The sequence below is a fragment of the Asparagus officinalis genome, chromosome 5, assembly GCF_001876935.1.
Source record: "Asparagus officinalis chromosome 5, Aspof.V1, whole genome shotgun sequence".
In the NCBI taxonomy this organism is placed as follows: Eukaryota; Viridiplantae; Streptophyta; class Magnoliopsida; order Asparagales; family Asparagaceae; genus Asparagus; species Asparagus officinalis.
This window is the reverse complement of record NC_033798.1, coordinates 99,755,267-99,773,083: the sequence shown is the minus strand read 5'-3', so window position 1 is coordinate 99,773,083 and position 17,817 is coordinate 99,755,267. Positions and strand designations below refer to the sequence as shown.

General features: G+C 36.4%; 2 protein-coding genes across 2 annotated transcripts; one reads left to right on the top strand and one right to left on the bottom strand.

Annotated features, from left to right (window-relative positions):
- Window positions 245-9,733, top strand: LOC109840367 (7-dehydrocholesterol reductase). The gene is made up of 13 exons (XM_020408989.1): window positions 245-412; window positions 1,489-1,711; window positions 2,192-2,247; window positions 3,976-4,078; window positions 4,152-4,217; window positions 5,040-5,153; window positions 6,596-6,722; window positions 7,609-7,709; window positions 7,853-7,978; window positions 8,129-8,193; window positions 8,408-8,489; window positions 8,585-8,667; window positions 9,342-9,733. Exons 1-13 carry the CDS (start codon window positions 318-320, stop codon window positions 9,406-9,408), a joined length of 1,308 nt encoding a protein of 435 aa, XP_020264578.1. The 5' UTR covers window positions 245-317; the 3' UTR covers window positions 9,409-9,733.
- On the bottom strand, window positions 11,634-17,411 carry LOC109840366 (TBC1 domain family member 5 homolog B-like). The gene is made up of 5 exons (XM_020408988.1): window positions 16,981-17,411; window positions 15,975-16,078; window positions 15,525-15,701; window positions 12,509-14,322; window positions 11,634-12,046 (listed from the first exon to the last, which is right to left on the bottom strand). Exons 1-5 carry the CDS (start codon window positions 17,154-17,156, stop codon window positions 11,918-11,920), a joined length of 2,400 nt encoding a protein of 799 aa, XP_020264577.1. The 5' UTR covers window positions 17,157-17,411; the 3' UTR covers window positions 11,634-11,917.

The following is a 17,817-nucleotide window of genomic DNA, read 5'->3' as shown; positions in this document are numbered from 1 at the left end:
GAAAATCCCATATGGCCATATCTATTTACATAAGTAAGTAAAAAAAATATTAACCTCTAATATTTTTTTTAATAGTGATTTATGTCGTTTCTGCTAAATTCATCTCTTTCTCTCTTCCTTCAACTATAAAAGTAATTATGTAAATTTAAGCACATCAAAATGGAAGGGGAAAAAAAAATTACACGTGCAGTACACGTGAAGAGAGGTTCTCCTCCGCCTCATTAAACCTGCTCGTGAGTGCTGAACCCTCCTCTGCCGTCTCTATTGAAGGGGGAGAAAACAGGGCGATCTCTGAGAGAGAGAGAGAGAGATCGAAAATGGGTGAAGCATCAAAAACCGTGCATTCAGCCGTCCTCACTTACACTTCTATGATCTCGCTCCTTACTCTATGCCCTCCATTTGTAATTCTATTGTAAGTTTTTCACTCCTCTTAGAACCCTCCCCATCAACCCCCCAATTTTTCCTGATTTTTTTTTGACCTAGATTCGTGGATTCCTCTATTGAAGCGCAGTAGTTCTCGCGAGGATGGATCTGTTGTCTACCGTTTGAAATGGGAACTAATTTAATAAGTACACGAAGTTGGAGATTATTTTTTTCAATATAATTTTGACTTAGGTTTATGGGATTCTGTGATTTGGATAGTTTTGGAAAATAATGGTATTTTAATGAGATTATTTTACCTGAGACTGAGGTGTTTTAAAGATACTTTCACTTAATTTTTTTTTTGATCTAGCTAATCGTCGATCTCCTTTATTTTACGCGCGTGACTCTTTAGAATGGGCAAAGTGCTATCTTGTTTTTGCTGGTTCTCAGAGTGTTCTTTTTTTCCCCCTCCCTTTCCTGGTGTTTACATTGTTGTACATGCAATGATGGGTTTCTGCAAATTTGTAGGGAAAAACGTAAGTTTGGTAATGGGTGTTAACTGAGTTATTACGATTCAGAGAATAATCAACGTAAGCTTGAAAAGAGGTGTTAGCTCATTTTTAGCTTGAAATTTCGGAACTTAACATTCTTTTTATTAGCGTAATAGGCTCCCCCCCCCCCCCCCCCCCCCCTGCTTTGCTTAATAAATTGAAGCTTAGGCATGTTCTTGTTTGTGCTTCTTTTATATGATTGATAAACAGTGTTAACAAATCTTCAGCAAGAGTAGCGGAAAAGGTGAAAATAAGAAAGTGCTATGCTGAATGAAACTTAGCTGATCTCCAAATATTGTGAAGTTCTGTTGTTTATCTCTGCAGGATGTGACTCAATGTTTTTTTAAAAAAAAAACTTAAAGACTGAATGCACTGAAGCTTATTTCTTAAGGACATTTTGCTGCCCTTTGTTTTTCCTTGTGGAAATGTAGTCTGGTTAAATGTCACCCAGATCTGCAGTATAAATTCTGAAGCTAAATCTTGACTTTGCATTCTACGTTCTCTTTTTTTCTGGGGTCATCGTTCAGTTGCTTCAGTTGTGTAGATCTGTTTTTGATGTTGTACTGGATTGCAGATGGTACACTATGGTTCATGCCGATGGTTCTATATTACAAACTTTGGGATATCTTAAGCAACATGGACTGCAAGGTTTCGTTGATATCTGGCCAACTCCATCTCCCACAGCTTGGAAACTGATTGCTGCTTTTGGTGCATTTGAAGCTTTTCTTCAACTTGCATTACCGGGAAAAAGAGTTGAAGGTCCAATCTCTCCTACAGGACAAATACCCGTTTATAAGGTTTGCAATGGGGTTGACTCAAAATTATTTCTAGAGTGTCAAAGAATGATGCTATATTTATTCCGTGCTATTTTAGCACTGCCAAAATCTAGTTGAAATGAAACATTAGAAGTGTCATTTCTTATACACCGTCTTGCTTATTTTTTTCTCCTTTCTTTTCTTTTCTTTTCTTTGTGACATACCATGATATAAAAGTTTTGGTAAATCATAGTTGGCAAAACCTCCTTGCTCAAACTGTTTCCACGCCCTGTGACCATTAATATAACCTCTGCTTGCAATAAGTAACCAGTTGAGAGTCCATATCATGCTGTCACAACTATCTATTCTTGCTTATGTCACTCTAAGCAAGATGCATCACGATGCAATTATCCAAAGCTCAGAACACATATTGCATGTTCATCTAATTTCTTTTTCTTGGGAACTTATTTTGGCAAACTCAAGATGCAAACCTATGTCATCATTACTATACTATTTTTGCAGGCAAATGGGTTGCAAGCGTATGCAGTAACACTAATAACTTATATCAGCCTTTGGTGGTAAGACATGTCCCAATATGCTTAATTGTTGACATTTCTACTTCTCAACGATAGATTGTTTCATTTGATCTCTTGCTTATCATTCTGAGCTTGCGCTTTTTCATTTATTTCTTATGCATTTTTTTAAAAGATCGTAAATTTGTTTATGAAGAAAGATGATTTTAGTCATTTTACATATTCAGCTAGATTAATGGCTTTAGGGTAGCTGCAGGGTTAATGTTTGTTTCACTACATTATCCTATTTAGAATCGGGTCTGCAATGTAAATTTTATAGATACCAGATGTGAGACATAAAATCACTCCTGGTGCTTGGTGATCATTTATATGTTGCTGGGCAACTGTCTCTCTTCGAGTGGGCCCTTGTGCAAATATCTGGTGAAGGGAGAATGACACAGTTATCACTAAAATCAGAAAGTATTAAAGATATTTATTTTCAAATCTGCATTGGTATTTGATAATTATCATTTTAACTACATGTCGTGAGCAATCACTTCGTGCAAGGTGGAAACAGTGCTCTTATCTACTCCTCTATAGGAGAATCCAAAGAGTTACTGTTCACACTACAGTAAATGCTACAATGGATACTACGGCATAAACAGTAAAAATTTGCCCTCTGCACTCGAAGTTACTGGTTATGTAATTTACTGTAGCATAAACAGTAAATCAAATATACTCCTTCGTATTTGAAGTTACTTTTCATGCTACAGTATTTTATTGTATCATAAACTTTAAAGCAAATCAAATGTATTAAAACTTGAATCCTTCTTTAAGTATAGAGGAGTAGATTTGATTTCTAAATCAAATGTATTAAAATTTGGATTCTTCTTTAAGCATAGAGGAGTAGATATGATTTCTAATTTTAAGCATATAATGATTAAATCAAATGTATCAAAACTTAGAGGGAGACAAGTTCAAAATGCAGTGCTTAAAAAAATAGGAGGTCGTGCTTTGCACGGGGTGCACACTAGTTTATTGGAAAAGGATTATGACCTGGACTTGAACATAGGTCCCCCTTTCCCCACCATGAAAAGCTCTTTGCCGCATCAGTTACGCCTCAGGAACACTGATCTGAACTTTGTGTTTTCCAGTCATTTCTATAACTTTTTTCTGAATAATGAACTGTAACCTTTACGTAATAGCTTAGGCAGCAAAATTCTTTCGAATGATGAATTGAGTGACCTATGTCTTGCATCCACTTCTCTGTTCTTAATGACCAGTTGCACGTATACTTTGATGGTTACTAATTTTATTTTCACTCATGCTAGTGTTTATTTCCACTTCACAAATTATGCTGCATTTTTGCAACATTGTGTCACTGTATGTCACGCCCCGGGTCCGCAAGCCCGTCGGCACGGTGTAAGTTGTGGGACCCACTGAGAGCAACTCGTGGTTTGGCTAAATCCACTGCCAAAAAGTGCAGCACTTTTTGCTCTCCTAGGCTTTACTTCATAAAGCCTCAAATCTCTCATACTCCCACCTATGTGGGACTAAAGGTAGGGCTAGTACACTATAAATTATTTCTAATAGTTGCTGAGACTTGAGAGCTTTCCACTGTTCTCCATTCTAACTGGAGTATGCTGAAGGAATTGTCAAGTTCCCAGTCACTTTTTGTTTCTGGTATTTGACTGTCAAACATATGTGCTCAACGTTGTGGGCAACATATTTCAATTAGAATAATTTGTTATCCTACCCATTAGTAGATGTTTTCTTAAATTTTTGGTTATACAGGTTTGGAATATTTGATCCAGCAATTGTGTATGACCATCTGGGAGAAATTCTGGCTGCACTTACAGTTGGGAGCCTATTCTTCTGTGTCTTCTTGTACTTAAAAGTGAGCATACTTTTTAAACTTTGTCTTTAGTTATCGGTATGTATTTCACTCTTAAAATTTGTCTTTTTTAAAGGGTCACATGGCACCATCTTCTACTGATTCTGGATCATCTGGCAACCTGATAATTGATTTCTACTGGGTGAGTTTGACATGTATTTTCAAATTTCAGTCAGCATTTGTGTTGATAAGTTCACCATTATGGTAGAATCATTTGTTGCTTTCTTTTTATTTTCCTTATTTTATAATGATTTATCGCATATTTTTTAGTCTGGGGTGGAATTAATTCTATTCTACCATCCCAGAGATAATCTTATAGATTAGCAACTAGCAGTTAGAACATGGCATGACTTCTGGTAGAATTTGATCTTCAAAAATGTATGATTTGATGTTCAAGGCCAATTTAATGGATACTGCGTGAAGTAGCTTGGAGAGTTGTTAGGTTAAAATGAACAGAATCCCTAAAGTTGAAAATTATTAGAATATTCTGGCTGACTGACCATTTTATGGTAAGTTGGTAACACAATCCGGCATTAATTGATAGTTTGTAACCATATTATTAACTATCAATATCGTTGGTAAACCATATTATTACTAATAACATTAGCATGAGTTCACTAAAAGAAAGCATGAGCTATAGTTGGCAATGGTATTTTTTAAGATTTAAAATAAAAAATTACATAGTCTCTGGGAATTTGGCATCATTTCTTCTATTCTATATCTTTTTTTATCAAAATTTTATGAGCGAGGTAATTGAAGATAGTTCTAGGTCCCATTGATTCTAATGAGATACAAATTCAACTGTCAAACATAATGTGTCAAAAATATTGGCGCTTCGCATATACAATTATTCTAAACGTCATGTTTAAAATATAATTCCAAATGTTAATTTACATGATAAAGTGTCGATCCTACAACTGTCTGTTGAATCTTATACTTAGTTTACCTTTTTCCCTGTGCACAGGGAATGGAGTTGTATCCTCGCATTGGCAAAAACTTTGATATTAAGGTTCTCACAAACTGTCGGTTCGGGATGATGTCCTGGGCTGTTCTTGCTGTGACGTATTGCATCAAACAGGTAAGTATTGATCTTGTTTTCTCTGTTTTCAATTTAAACTTCAACTCTTAAAAACGAAAAATAAAATAAAATAAAATGAACAATGTGTTGTATCTGTCAAACATCTTTATTATTATAAGGGTTTTTACATCAAAACTACATTTGCTTTAATCCAAATTGATACTTATCACCTTTAAAGTTTTTTTTATGTACACCACCTTTACTTTCTAACATGTTTGCAATGTCACACCCAAGCCGGTTTTCAACCAAAAAATACGTGAAATGACTATTTTGCCCTCACCATTTTCTTGTTTTTCCATCTCCTTCCTCACAACATCCTCCTCTTCTCCTCGTCTTCCCTGTCCCTCCTTCCCCAGCTCCCCTCCCCCTCTCTCTAATCCTCCCTCTTCCTCCCACTCTCCCATTCCTTCCAACTTGAAACTAGGATTAGGGTTAGGGTTTGGCGGAGGTGGCGGCCATGGGTTAGGGTTAGAGTTTTGGGGAAGGTGACGGCCATGGGTTAGGATTAGGATTAGGGTTTATAAAATAGGAGGATGGAGGAGGTTAGGGATTGGAAGGAAGAAGATGGGGTAAAATGGAAATATCTGATTTTTCGTGGGTGAACATTAAAAAAGGTGTGACATTGCAAACATGTTAGCAAGTAAAAGTGGTTTACATTAAAAAAAACTTTGAATGTGGTAAGTATCAATTTAGGTAAAAGTAATGGTCGTTTTGATGTAAAAACCCTTATTATAATGCAAAATCTCTAGAGGTTTGCAGTTGAAATTGACTTGTATCATGTCTATCTTTCATGGTTTCACTTAGAAAGATGTCAAAGTTGTATAAGATCAGTAAATCGCCACTGAAGTTGTTAAAATGTTTCCTTTGGAGAGACTGGTCATATAATTTGATTAAGAGACATGTGGTTGGATTAATTCACATCTTTCTTAATGTTTTGATGTAGATCATCCTTAATATCACTCTTATCGTTAAAAAATCATATCTTAAAACTCTTCATTATGTGTTATTTGACATATGCGAAGAAATTTATTGCTATCTATCTTCAGATTATTCATAGACTTTGTATCTTTTATTTAATGCTGCTACATTCTTGGTGCTTAATACATTTATTCTTTCAATTACCTTTAAATGTATATGTATGGCCGTAAAGAATGAGAAAGCAAATTCCTCAACTGACATCAAGTAATTCCGCAGTTACCAAATTATGAAGGTATGCTACTGACTGGTGCTGTAGACGACAGTGAATTTAATGCACAGCATATAGAGCGTCAATTTGGCAGATTATGCTCATATGTTGCATACTAATCTCTATGTATAACTGTTTGCGAAATAGACCAAATAGGATTTATGTTTTCCTATGATGATATTACAAAAAAATGGGTGTTATCTAAAATACGATAATTACATGGTATGACTTTTAATAAAGTTATTTGTCATCGCAGTATGAAATGAACGGGAGAGTGGCTGATTCTATGCTTGTAAATACTGTACTGATGCTGGTATATATCACTAAGTTCTTTTGGTGGGAAGCTGGATACTGGTGCACTATGGATATTGCTCATGATAGAGGTAAGCACACATCTCTGGGTGGTCTGTTTAAATGTGTGTTGTGCCATATTTGGGATTGAACATTAAAGAAAAGTCTTCCCTAACGTCTGATAAAAATGTGGTCATGTTAATTCCGAAGTTTTAAATATTTGCAGCATTATTACTCTAAACCAACTTAAGAAACCAAGTCTCTAGTTCTTTGTATATATTTCAAATCTTTCTAGCTTCTCTTTGGGGGTTTACTTCCATCAAGTTGAGGAGATGAATTTTCTCTATATGCCAACATAGATTCTCCATTTTCTTAATAATATCTTACGGTTCCTGTCTCTTTGAGTATGTTGTTGTAAAGTAAAGTATGCTATGAATCTTATGATTGTATATGAGGTATTAATATCCGTATACAACTGAGGTCAATTGTATGGAGAAAAACTCAAGATGCCTGAAGGATTTAACTATATTCCTCCCTAAATTAGTTATTACTAGGTAAGCATATTTGAAACACCAAAGGAAATAAGGGGAAAGATGGATTGTATATAATATGTAGTATCTGCCAACATGATTCATCTCCGAGAAGATCCCAATGGCATAAAATCGACAGCGATGACTGTCGTACATCAGTTAACAAAGCCATAATTACTAGTGTGATACATAACACCTCTAAACTTAATAGCTCAATCTCTTACCATTTCTAATCTTACTTCAAAAAAATGTGATTAACATCAAAATCCACTTCAGATAGTCGGAGAATAGAAGTGTCCAATAACATATATGATCTACAAATCTAGTTATGACTTTGTGGTTTGTACTCTTTCCATCGTCAAACTATTCTAATCACACATGTTTCTATTCCTTGTTTGCCATGAATTGTCTAATCCTGATAATTTTGTTTCCATTTGGTATTCATCAGCTGGATTCTATATTTGCTGGGGTTGTTTAGTGTGGGTCCCATCAGTCTATACTTCTCCTGGGATGTATCTTGTCAACCATCCTGTACATCTGGGTAATGAGGTAAACATATATCCATTTGAAACTTATGTGGAAGAAAATGTCTCCTTAGTGGATGAACATGAGTAAATGATTATTTGTTTAATCACTCTTCCAGACTCGTGTATGTTTAGGAGTTCATGCTCTTTATATTTATTGTACTGCAGCTTGCTCTCTCCATACTTGTAGCGGGTCTTCTGTGCATATATATAAACTATGATTGTGACAGACAAAGACAAGAATTTCGTAGAACAAATGGGAAATGTCTCATCTGGGGAAAAGCTCCATCAAAGGTCCAAAAACTTTTTCATGATATAGCAGTTTTCAACATTTTTTAAAATTTTGTGCATCTTTCATTCATGTATCTTTCAGTATTTTTTATTTTGAATTTCTTTGCTATCTTTCTTTTCTTTTCCTGATTTGCTTTTTGTTAATTGTTACAGATAGTGGCATCCTATACTACCACAAAAGGGGAAACAAAAACCAGCCTTCTTTTGACTTCTGGATGGTGAGCTCTAAGAGAACTTTTTTTCTTTTCAACATATTAGAATAAGATTCTAAATTCTAGTATCAAAACACAAGACTCTGTAGTTGAATTCCAGTTCCATCTGAATACCTCTTGGATCAAATTATGCCCTGCCAAGTGTGGAATTATGTTACATGGGAAGTGTGTTTTTCCCCCCGTGTGTTCCAGCCTGAACTCTAATGATTGGTTTTGATAGGTGGGGTTTGGCTCGTCACTTCCACTATGCACCAGAGATTGCAGCTGCATTTTGTTGGAGTGTACCAGCCCTTTTTAACCATGTAAGCATGTTCCATTCTGATACATGGGGTATTCAAGATTAATCCTCATTCTGCAGGACATTTCTGATTTTGTTTCTTTGCTTGATCTCTTTCAGTTCATTCCCTATTTCTATGTTATGTTTCTGACCATTCTCCTGGTTGACCGAGCCAAGAGGGATGATGATCGTTGTTCATCGAAGTAAGTTTGCTGAACCCATTTCTATAAAATTTGACCTGTCGAAAATTCAATTATATGTGGATACACAGTTTAAGTGATCTGAAAGTTGTCATCATTAGCATGCATGTCGTGAACACATGAGCTATTGTTGTTATGGTATCACTATGTTTTATTTTGGTTATTCAATTAGTTCTTCTATCCGTTAGGATTGTTGCTGTTTTCAGCATAAACATACAAGTGATATTTTGGGTTAACGGTCTCAATTTTGACTTCATCCCCCTTACATTTCACCTACAACTAGCCAGACAGCTCTGCCCACACGCTCATACCTCACTAGACAATCTCAAACCAAGTGAGATTCCCCATAAGAAAATAATATGTCAAATTAGAATTTACTCATAAGAAAATAATACATCAAATTAGAATTTACTTAGACATGTAGTGCTCCCTTATGATCTTAAGATTTTCTATATTAGATTCAGGGCTAACATGATTTCTTGCAATCTTCTCAAGTACATCCATAAACTTTCCACTAGCTTAACCAGCATTTTCTAAGATATACTTATGTTATGCTTTATCAATATTCGAAAAATCTTGCATAGCTATGCTGTTGCCACATAAGGATAGTGTGCTCCATTTATTCGATGTACTAATGTCAAGCAACATCATTTCTTTTGTTTGGTGAGCAATTTCAGGTACAAAAAGTACTGGAAGATGTATTGCGATAAGGTGCCTTACAGAATCCTTCCTGGGATCTACTGAGGTCTTGGTTGGACATCTTGACGCTCATCCTAATATATATATTGCCTTCGGCCTTATCCATCAGTTCCTCTTTTTTGTAATAATACATTTAATCCTTGCTTTGTCAATGTCAGCATGTATGTTTAAACACGCATAATGTATGATGTGAGAATGAAAAATAAACCATCTAGATGAGCTGGAAGTTTGGATAAAATTCTTAGAGCCTCTAGGCGATGTCTTCGATTGGCATGCACGTGGAGTTGCATTAGGTGAAAACATTCAACATCGGTTGATGTTTTTGCTTGATATAAGCGTTTACACAATGAACGTCTATGGCTTGATATTATCCGGAGATGACAGTGAAGTGAGTCCGTTTTCTAAATGTTTTCATTAGATGATTTTGGTGGGAGGATCAGATCGAATTAGATTCAAAATAATGACGTCTCGTGTTATGGAAGTTTTTGTTATAAAGCCTAATTTTGCCTATATGAGATGCCTCGTCTTTACTTCAGTTAACCTTTTACCCTCATTTTATAAAGAGAACCCAGTTTGACGTTAATATATATTGAATACAGATCCCTATAAAAGATTATGTCAAGCTTACTGTTCGTTCATTCTTTTTATGCTTTCTTTGACACGATTAAACATGTTCGTAGTTTTGGTTGTTTTTTCCTCCTAGTTTTCAATCATTCAGTCTTTTGGTGATTCGATTTATCCTCCTACTGCAGAAAGAGTAAACTTTTAGATACAAATACTGAATTGATCTAGAATTTCAAATCTTAATAGTTTGATACTAGCCCGTCGATTTTGAGGCTATTTGAAAGCGATCTCTCCCCCTCTGTATTTAACCAATTTGCCCTTGCTGTTGATTCTCGCAGGTGGCATCTTGTTCCCTGCTCATACTGCACCTAACTCATGCATCTCCAGCCTCTATTTCATCATCTCCTCTAGAGTTCGCTATTTTTTTTTTTGGACTCTCTCTCTCTCCTCATTTTCGTCAGTTTTCTACTTAATTTAAATTTCCTCAACCAGAAAACACGTCGTGCCAACAATTTATGATCCATTTTGTACACGCCCTACTGTTCCAGAGTCCAAATAATTGCTTTCCCATTGACACAAGCAGCCAAAATTATCCAATCGCATTCTCAACGACACAGGCAGCAAAAAATTCTCGGCTGATGACCCTTATTCATTTGTAGTTTGATTCTTGTTCCAAATAGAACGCATCGATGCAATACCAATATGCCATAAGCTATTGAATCTACAAAGACCACACCCACGACGACAAATATCTTTTCATTAGTCTCAGAGCGTAGAAAGTATCCAGTAGAACAAATCCAGTAAACACATTTCCAGTAAACACATTGCATCCAAAAGATAGCAACTCTTAGATCGGTAAATTTTGAAATCACTAGGGTAATGACCCAAGAATACTTATCTTTTCGGATCACAGTGGACATGATCTTTTGAACAATTTTCCCTCGGATCGGATCAAGCTCAGACCAGCTCATTAAAACCCAAGTCAAATTGGCAGATAGCATCATCTTAATGGAAGGAAATTAGGCCAGGATCTCTTCCCTGCTTTCTTTTCACCATCCAAGGAGCTTCAAGGGGTGCAAGCCACTGCTGGTTAAATTAACATTATTTGAAAAAGAAAGAATTGCACAAAAGAACAGGCAAACCCATCCCAATTTATTGTCAGTGTTTTTATAAAGGAATTGGCAACTCATTGTGGCAAATGTAACCTGAGGCATGCACAGATCCAGACCTAACAACTGTAATAATGCCATAATTGGTAAGATAAGACAACGTCATTTAGAAGCATACGTGTAGAAGAGAGCATAAGCTGGTCCCCGATTGTGTACTCTGACAAAGGTACTGGATTAGGAACAAAAGACACACTGATAGATAATTGCGTACCCTAAACATAATTAAGTGCTTGCAATTGATCTGTACCACAAGCGAAAACCATTAATATTAATGGAGTGTCCTCTGAAATACTGGAGGTACCATTATGAGGAAAAAAAATTATTATCCTGTCCTTGATTCGAAGAAATCAAAACCAGCATGGAATTCACACGAACTTTGATGAGTCAGAATAACAAGAAGAAAAAATTTATAAACTTTAGCTAGGAAATTTTATACAAAATACTTCAAGACTCAAAAGAGATCAAAGATTGAACTATTTTAACATGTTAATTAAATAACTTGCATGTACCATTGCTTCTTAAATGCAAAAGGACGCATATTATTAAATAGTAAATACTAAGATCATTCCCAAAATTTATTCTTAAAATGACAGTATACATTTAACTTACAAAACTGTCACTTCTTGTTCTTATCAGAGAGTTTACAAGGAATGCGAAGATAGTAATGAAAGACCTCACTCATGAATTGAGGATATTTACATCATAGTGATGACTAGAGATAAAGGAAAATAGGCCTAGAAGCACTTTTTCTCTTCTTATTGCTAGGCCAAGAAGAATGGTAATTACAATATGCGTACATAAATTTAAATACACAGCTAACCTCACATCTCGGACAATATGTTACTAATTTTTCGGAGTTCCTTGAGGGCTGCCATTGCTTTGGCCTGCCCTTTGCTCCCAAGAATGTTGCCAGTTTGGCCTCGATCTTGCTGGAAGACCGACTCAATCACCTGCATAATACAGAAAAAAAGGTTTTGACAGTTAAATACTACAGTGACCTTTTGATGGTTAAGATCTGTTAAAATTCCTGAGCAAGAAACAGGGTTGAATGATGAATCCACGTAAGAGTCGCTTTTACCCTTTTTTCCAAAAAAAATAAAAAATAAAAGCAAAAGCTAAAGAAAATCTATCTGAAAATGTTTCGAAAAGAATCAGTCCATGCTATTCATTTCGTCATTTGAAGGTTCTACGAAAATCAAAAGATTTCAAAGCAGCATAGCAATTTAAGCGATTAATCCCTGGACAAAACACCAACCAACCTTGAGGTGTACAAAAAATTGGAATACAGTTAGCAAAAATATTAAGTTTCATCTGGTAAAAATCAGATAATCAGCAAAAGAAAAAGTCAAAAAGTATTAGAACAAGCAAATGCAACCCATTTGAACAATAATATTAACAAATAAATGCTATACCTGAATATTCTCAATCATGGATTGTCCAAGGTTCTTCAGGGTGCCCATCACTTTCTTGTCTCCAACTTCTATCCTTGCAGTATCTCCAGAAGACTTGCATTCTGAAGTTGAAGTCCCATTACTTTGATTACAGACATTTTCAACATTTAATGCCCCTTTCTCCGAGTTTGGTTCACCAGAGCTTCTGCCGAACCTTAAAAACCACTGTAACTTACCAGATAGTGGCTTCCTATCCTTTAATCCTGCACCCTGTTTCACTTCTCCATCTTTAACAGGTACAATTTCACTTGTGCAAGCAGCAGTAGCATTAGTAGAACAGGTAGATTCCACATCTTGATTATCTTCCACTTGATTGGTGTCTTCATCATTGTCTGCGACAGAAGAATTTGAAGTAAGACTACTCTTCTCCGAATCATTATCAGGGTCATTTTCCATAATATGAGGACTATTAGCTGTAGAGAACACAGAAGAGTTCTCTCCGCTCAAGCATGTTTCTTCTGTCGTACAATCAGACAACCTCCCTGCAACAGATTGATCAGTGGGTTCATCAGGTAGAGACTTCTCTCTGTCCACGTCTAGAGGGCGAGGCTCATTTTCCTTAGCAAGTTCTGGAACTCCATTAGGTTTCGGGTTATTATTTGCATCAGTAAAATCATCAAGAAGTCTACGCCTAACAGTAGAAGACCGAGAATCCCTTTTAGTTGCTGAGGGATATGACCCAGTCCTCGCTAAGCCAAACCTATCTCCTAATAGTTTCTTTATCTTTCCATGTGACACTGGATGACTACCATTCTTTGGAGATGATATTTCCTCATGAAGCACTCTCCACTTCTCCTCCCAATAACTATCAGGTAACGACTGGTTTGGAGTTTTAGGCGAACATGCATCAGTTGGAATGCTCCTGGCTCTGCTAACCTCTCGCTTTGAACTATTCTCTGGTGGAGACATGACGTTTGCCTCAAGAGCAAGAGACTGCCAAGCCTTTGCCTTTTCTATCAGTTTTTTAACATCTACTTTCTTTGGAAAGTTGAGCAATCTCTGGAGGCAAGAGGTGGCTATCTCTGTTGCTAATAAAGAAGATCTCAAGTGAAGAAGCATTGAAACAGCCACGGCCGAAATGAAGGCTCCACGAGGAGAGCACAAGATTTTGAAATTGCACTCATGTTCATTCTCTACAGAAGAAATATTTGAAGAAGAAAAAAGTGTGTCCCATATTAGCAAGAGGTCATCAAGAGAGAACTCCCGGCCAAAGAGGACACGAAGCCACCTAAGTGCAAAATACTGGGGTTCAACACCAAGCTCAACGAGGTGGCTATGGAGAGAAGAGTCTACAATAGATAGCAGATGGTACAAAGCTGCTGAGGCTTCAATCACAGGAGGTAAGCCTGTGCTAGATCCAACCATAGGAGTAGGGGTGAAGAAGTCGGCCATTGCAACCACTCCACGAGCCCCACTCATCAGACCATCAAACATACAATATGCATCATGCTCCATGAATCGCTCTGAAAGGATCACACCTAACTCGCCTTCAGCTCCATAGACATCACTTAGCAAGAACAATTCCTTGGTTTCTGGATCAAGATCATCAAGGCTGGTGACTTTGGGGTAGTCTTCTGGAAAGTTATCACTGTCACTCCTAGAATCCCAGCTAGACGACTTCGTGAATCGGTAGTTGGAGACGAGGTCACCCTCGGGAAAGTTCATCTCGTCAAATTCATCATTGAAGCAGTCTTCATAAAGTGCTCGGACTTGAGACAGGTATTTGAGATCAACATGGAGCACATAGAGTAGAGGAGCCAATAGTTCATGCATTCCTATTTCAGATAGTGATATATCAGGACAAATTTTTATGCTTAACATAAAAGAAATACTAAAGAAAAGTTCTAAGGCATGGACAAAAGAGTATAGTGACATTCTACAAACATATGATTGTGTAAACTAAATACAAAGACAAGAAGAAATCATTTTACCCTATGTTGCATAAAGACGTGGACAGGTATGGATATGAATATGGATATAAACACACAGAACTTTGTTACAATGTAACATATGTAGGAAGTGATATTTAGCAATTGTTCAGTAACTGGGTTACAACCTAAACCAATTAAACCTAAAAGACCAAACAGTGTCCACTTCAAAACTTTGAACCCAAAATATTGAAATTTTGGTTTATGGCACCAGTAGGTGTGTCGAACATGGTATCCATAGCATGCACATGTAGCGCGTCTGTCCGACATGTGTGAAACACGGCATGGAATCCATAAAGAAATATTGATGCTTTAGATCTTCTATCAAAATTCTTCCAGGTGTTCTTTACAAGTTTCTTTCTCCATTTGATTATCCCTTCCTCATGTTCAACTAACAGCCTAAATATCTTAGCTAGGTCTTTGATCAAAGTCCATTATGCTCTATGAAATGAATGGTGCAAAATATGTTTTTGAACGGTATAGAATCACAAATATGATAGCATGTATCCCTCTGAACCTAGGGTTAGCATGGTGTCTAGGGAGATAATTTGAACTCTCTGTCTAGACTCTTCTCTGCAGTATAATGAGTGCTCCTTGATTGTGCAAACTTATCTCCTACTTGCTACAATCAATATTGGGAACCAATCATTAAAATTTGGCCATCCCTTTAGTTGAGCAAACATTCAGAAGAGCTGTGCTCCATCTATTACCCCATTTTCTTGGGATAAGGATGGTACTGATGATAAGTTACAAGATGATGGAGGCTCTCAGGCTTCTTAGCCATGCTATTACGGCAAAAGCTACTCTATAATGATGGTTATCCCTTGTCAAGAAAAAAATCATAAACAATATGATATAAACAGTAGTAAAATTTGGTCCCCTTATTTTTCAGCGGAGTTACACTATCTATTGCCCCGTATTGTCGGGTAAGATGATAGGCATGGTATGGACAAAGCATTGAAAACTTCTACAATTACAATACAATATTTACAAAATGAAACATAAAAATCTGCTGCATAATAACCATTTAACAGGTCTTAATAGCATACCTTGTCTATATCCATATTCTGGGTGTCTAAGGCACCATACCAACAATATTCTTCTTAACATGGCCTGGCATGCCGGTGACTGAAAATAGTTCTCATGCTCTGGATACAACCGTGACAAATCATTGTCAACCAATTTCTCCAACTCTGCATTTCGGAAGAATCGACCCCATGTGCTATCTGAAAGTTTACATAGAACAACATTAACATGTTAACTTGGCAATTGAATAATAAAACACCCTTTTCTGAACAGTAATAGGATCTGAAGTGTTCTTTGGACTCGTGGAGGGTGAATTAATTTATGACCAAATAGTTGCAAGGTCATAATTGAAAATAGCTAAAACAAAAATGGGAGAAGAATCTACAGAAAAGTAAAATGGAAGGAGAAAAGGAAGACATCTTACATACGATCCATTTAAATTTAACGAGATAAAAAGTCAACAAGTAGCATGCCTGGATTTTGAGATAAAGGGTTGTCCATAGTAAGATCAGGAGATCTGTTGCCATCTTTTGGGAGATGAAGGTCAATGAGTAGATGCCGCCTCAGACTTGCATACCTTTAAATAGAAGAATCAGACATATTTCTAGTCAAAACATATGCAAGATAAACATAACTGAATCATTCATAAGAGTTAAATGGGTGAAGCGGAACTACTCGAAGTGTCTTGTATTTGGCAATCAACAAGAATTTGGTTTGAAGTAAATTCAAAAAATTAATGGAAACTGCAAAACAATTACACATTGTACAGCAGAAACAGCATATAGCAAACGAAAAGATGTAAACCAAATATTTATTCCATCTCCTACCAAAAATATAGGCATCAAATGAAAAGAGACGATAGCAAAAAAATATGAACATTAGCAGGAAACAAACTCATTCATCAATGTCATACAAGTTACCTCCCACTCGAAATCTATATAGGAGATGAATACCCTGCATAACTTACAGCAATAAGCTATCTCCCAGAAAAAAGGAGGAATATTAAAAGTGATTATTTACAAATCCCAATTTCTTCAAAGATTGAAAACCAAAGAAGCACGGCATCTAACAAGATAATCAAACTATTCCCTCTAGTTTAAAGTCAATATTAAGTATAACAACAGACCTACAGAAAGATCCGCAAAACTTCACTATGATAAATCAAACAGAAATTTACAAAGAAAAGAACTTGGCTAAATCCCTCATCCTTATTTCGCTTCATACAAGATGAGAACAACTATCAGTTCAAAAAAAGATGAGAACAACTATAAATTTTATCTAATAGTTCCAACTTATCAAAACTAATAAAAAAAAGTTAAATATTTTTGGATATCTATATTGCATTCAAACAAAGCAAAAATCGAGACAACATGGCCAAGTGAAAAATACCAAATAACATATTGAATCTACAAAAACCTAGATAGGATGAGTTATAATCACAATTCAAGCAGGATTAAAAAAAAACCCATAAAACCTAACCTCCTCCTGCAATCAGCAGCAACACGACGAAGCTCCTCGATCGAAGCGGGCGGAGACGACGGAAGAATCCCTAGATCAACTCTCCATCGAACCCCTCTTAGATTAGAAAACCTCAAATTATCCGACTCCTGATGCGATGCCTCCCTCAATGGAAGCCCGGTTGGAGCTGAGGACATTATCCTCTCTCAAATCCCCCCAACCGAAGGAGCAAACTTGGCGATCAGAACGGGGATACAAATTCTCGAAATCTTGGGGAGTATTTTGGGAAGAACTTTGGGGATTTTTGAGGAATAGGGGTTTTAGAGTTTAGAAAATTGCAGCCTTTTTTATCTCATTTCGCTTGTATGAGAGAAGAGGAGCTCTTTTTCCTCCCTTTCCCTTTGTTTCTTTCTCTCTCCTTTCAACCTTTGAAGAGAGAGAGGAGGGAGAGAAAGGGGAGAAATCAGAAAAATTTCAATGAGAGGGGTAAAAATGGGAAGGAGGAAAATATTTATTGGACCCAAGACGCAATGAGCTGTTTTATCCTTCCTTTTCTTTTTCTCTTTCTAAATCTACAGTCACAAGACATTACAAAACGAGTTACGAGCATCGATCACGTTTCATTATTTGGAAACTTTTACTTTGGATTGAGATCCTCTACTAATAAAAAGCTCCTAATGTCTCCTAATAAAGAGATCCTAGTCTTTCATTTTCATCATGACCTTTCATTTTCCTAACCATCCTTGTGGACCCCCCTCCCAATTCTTCACAATTCTCATTAAAAAATATTAGTATTAGTCGAGGATCCCAACTTTTTTATTTCCCTGCTCTTTCATTATACTTGTATGCTTCGGTTGC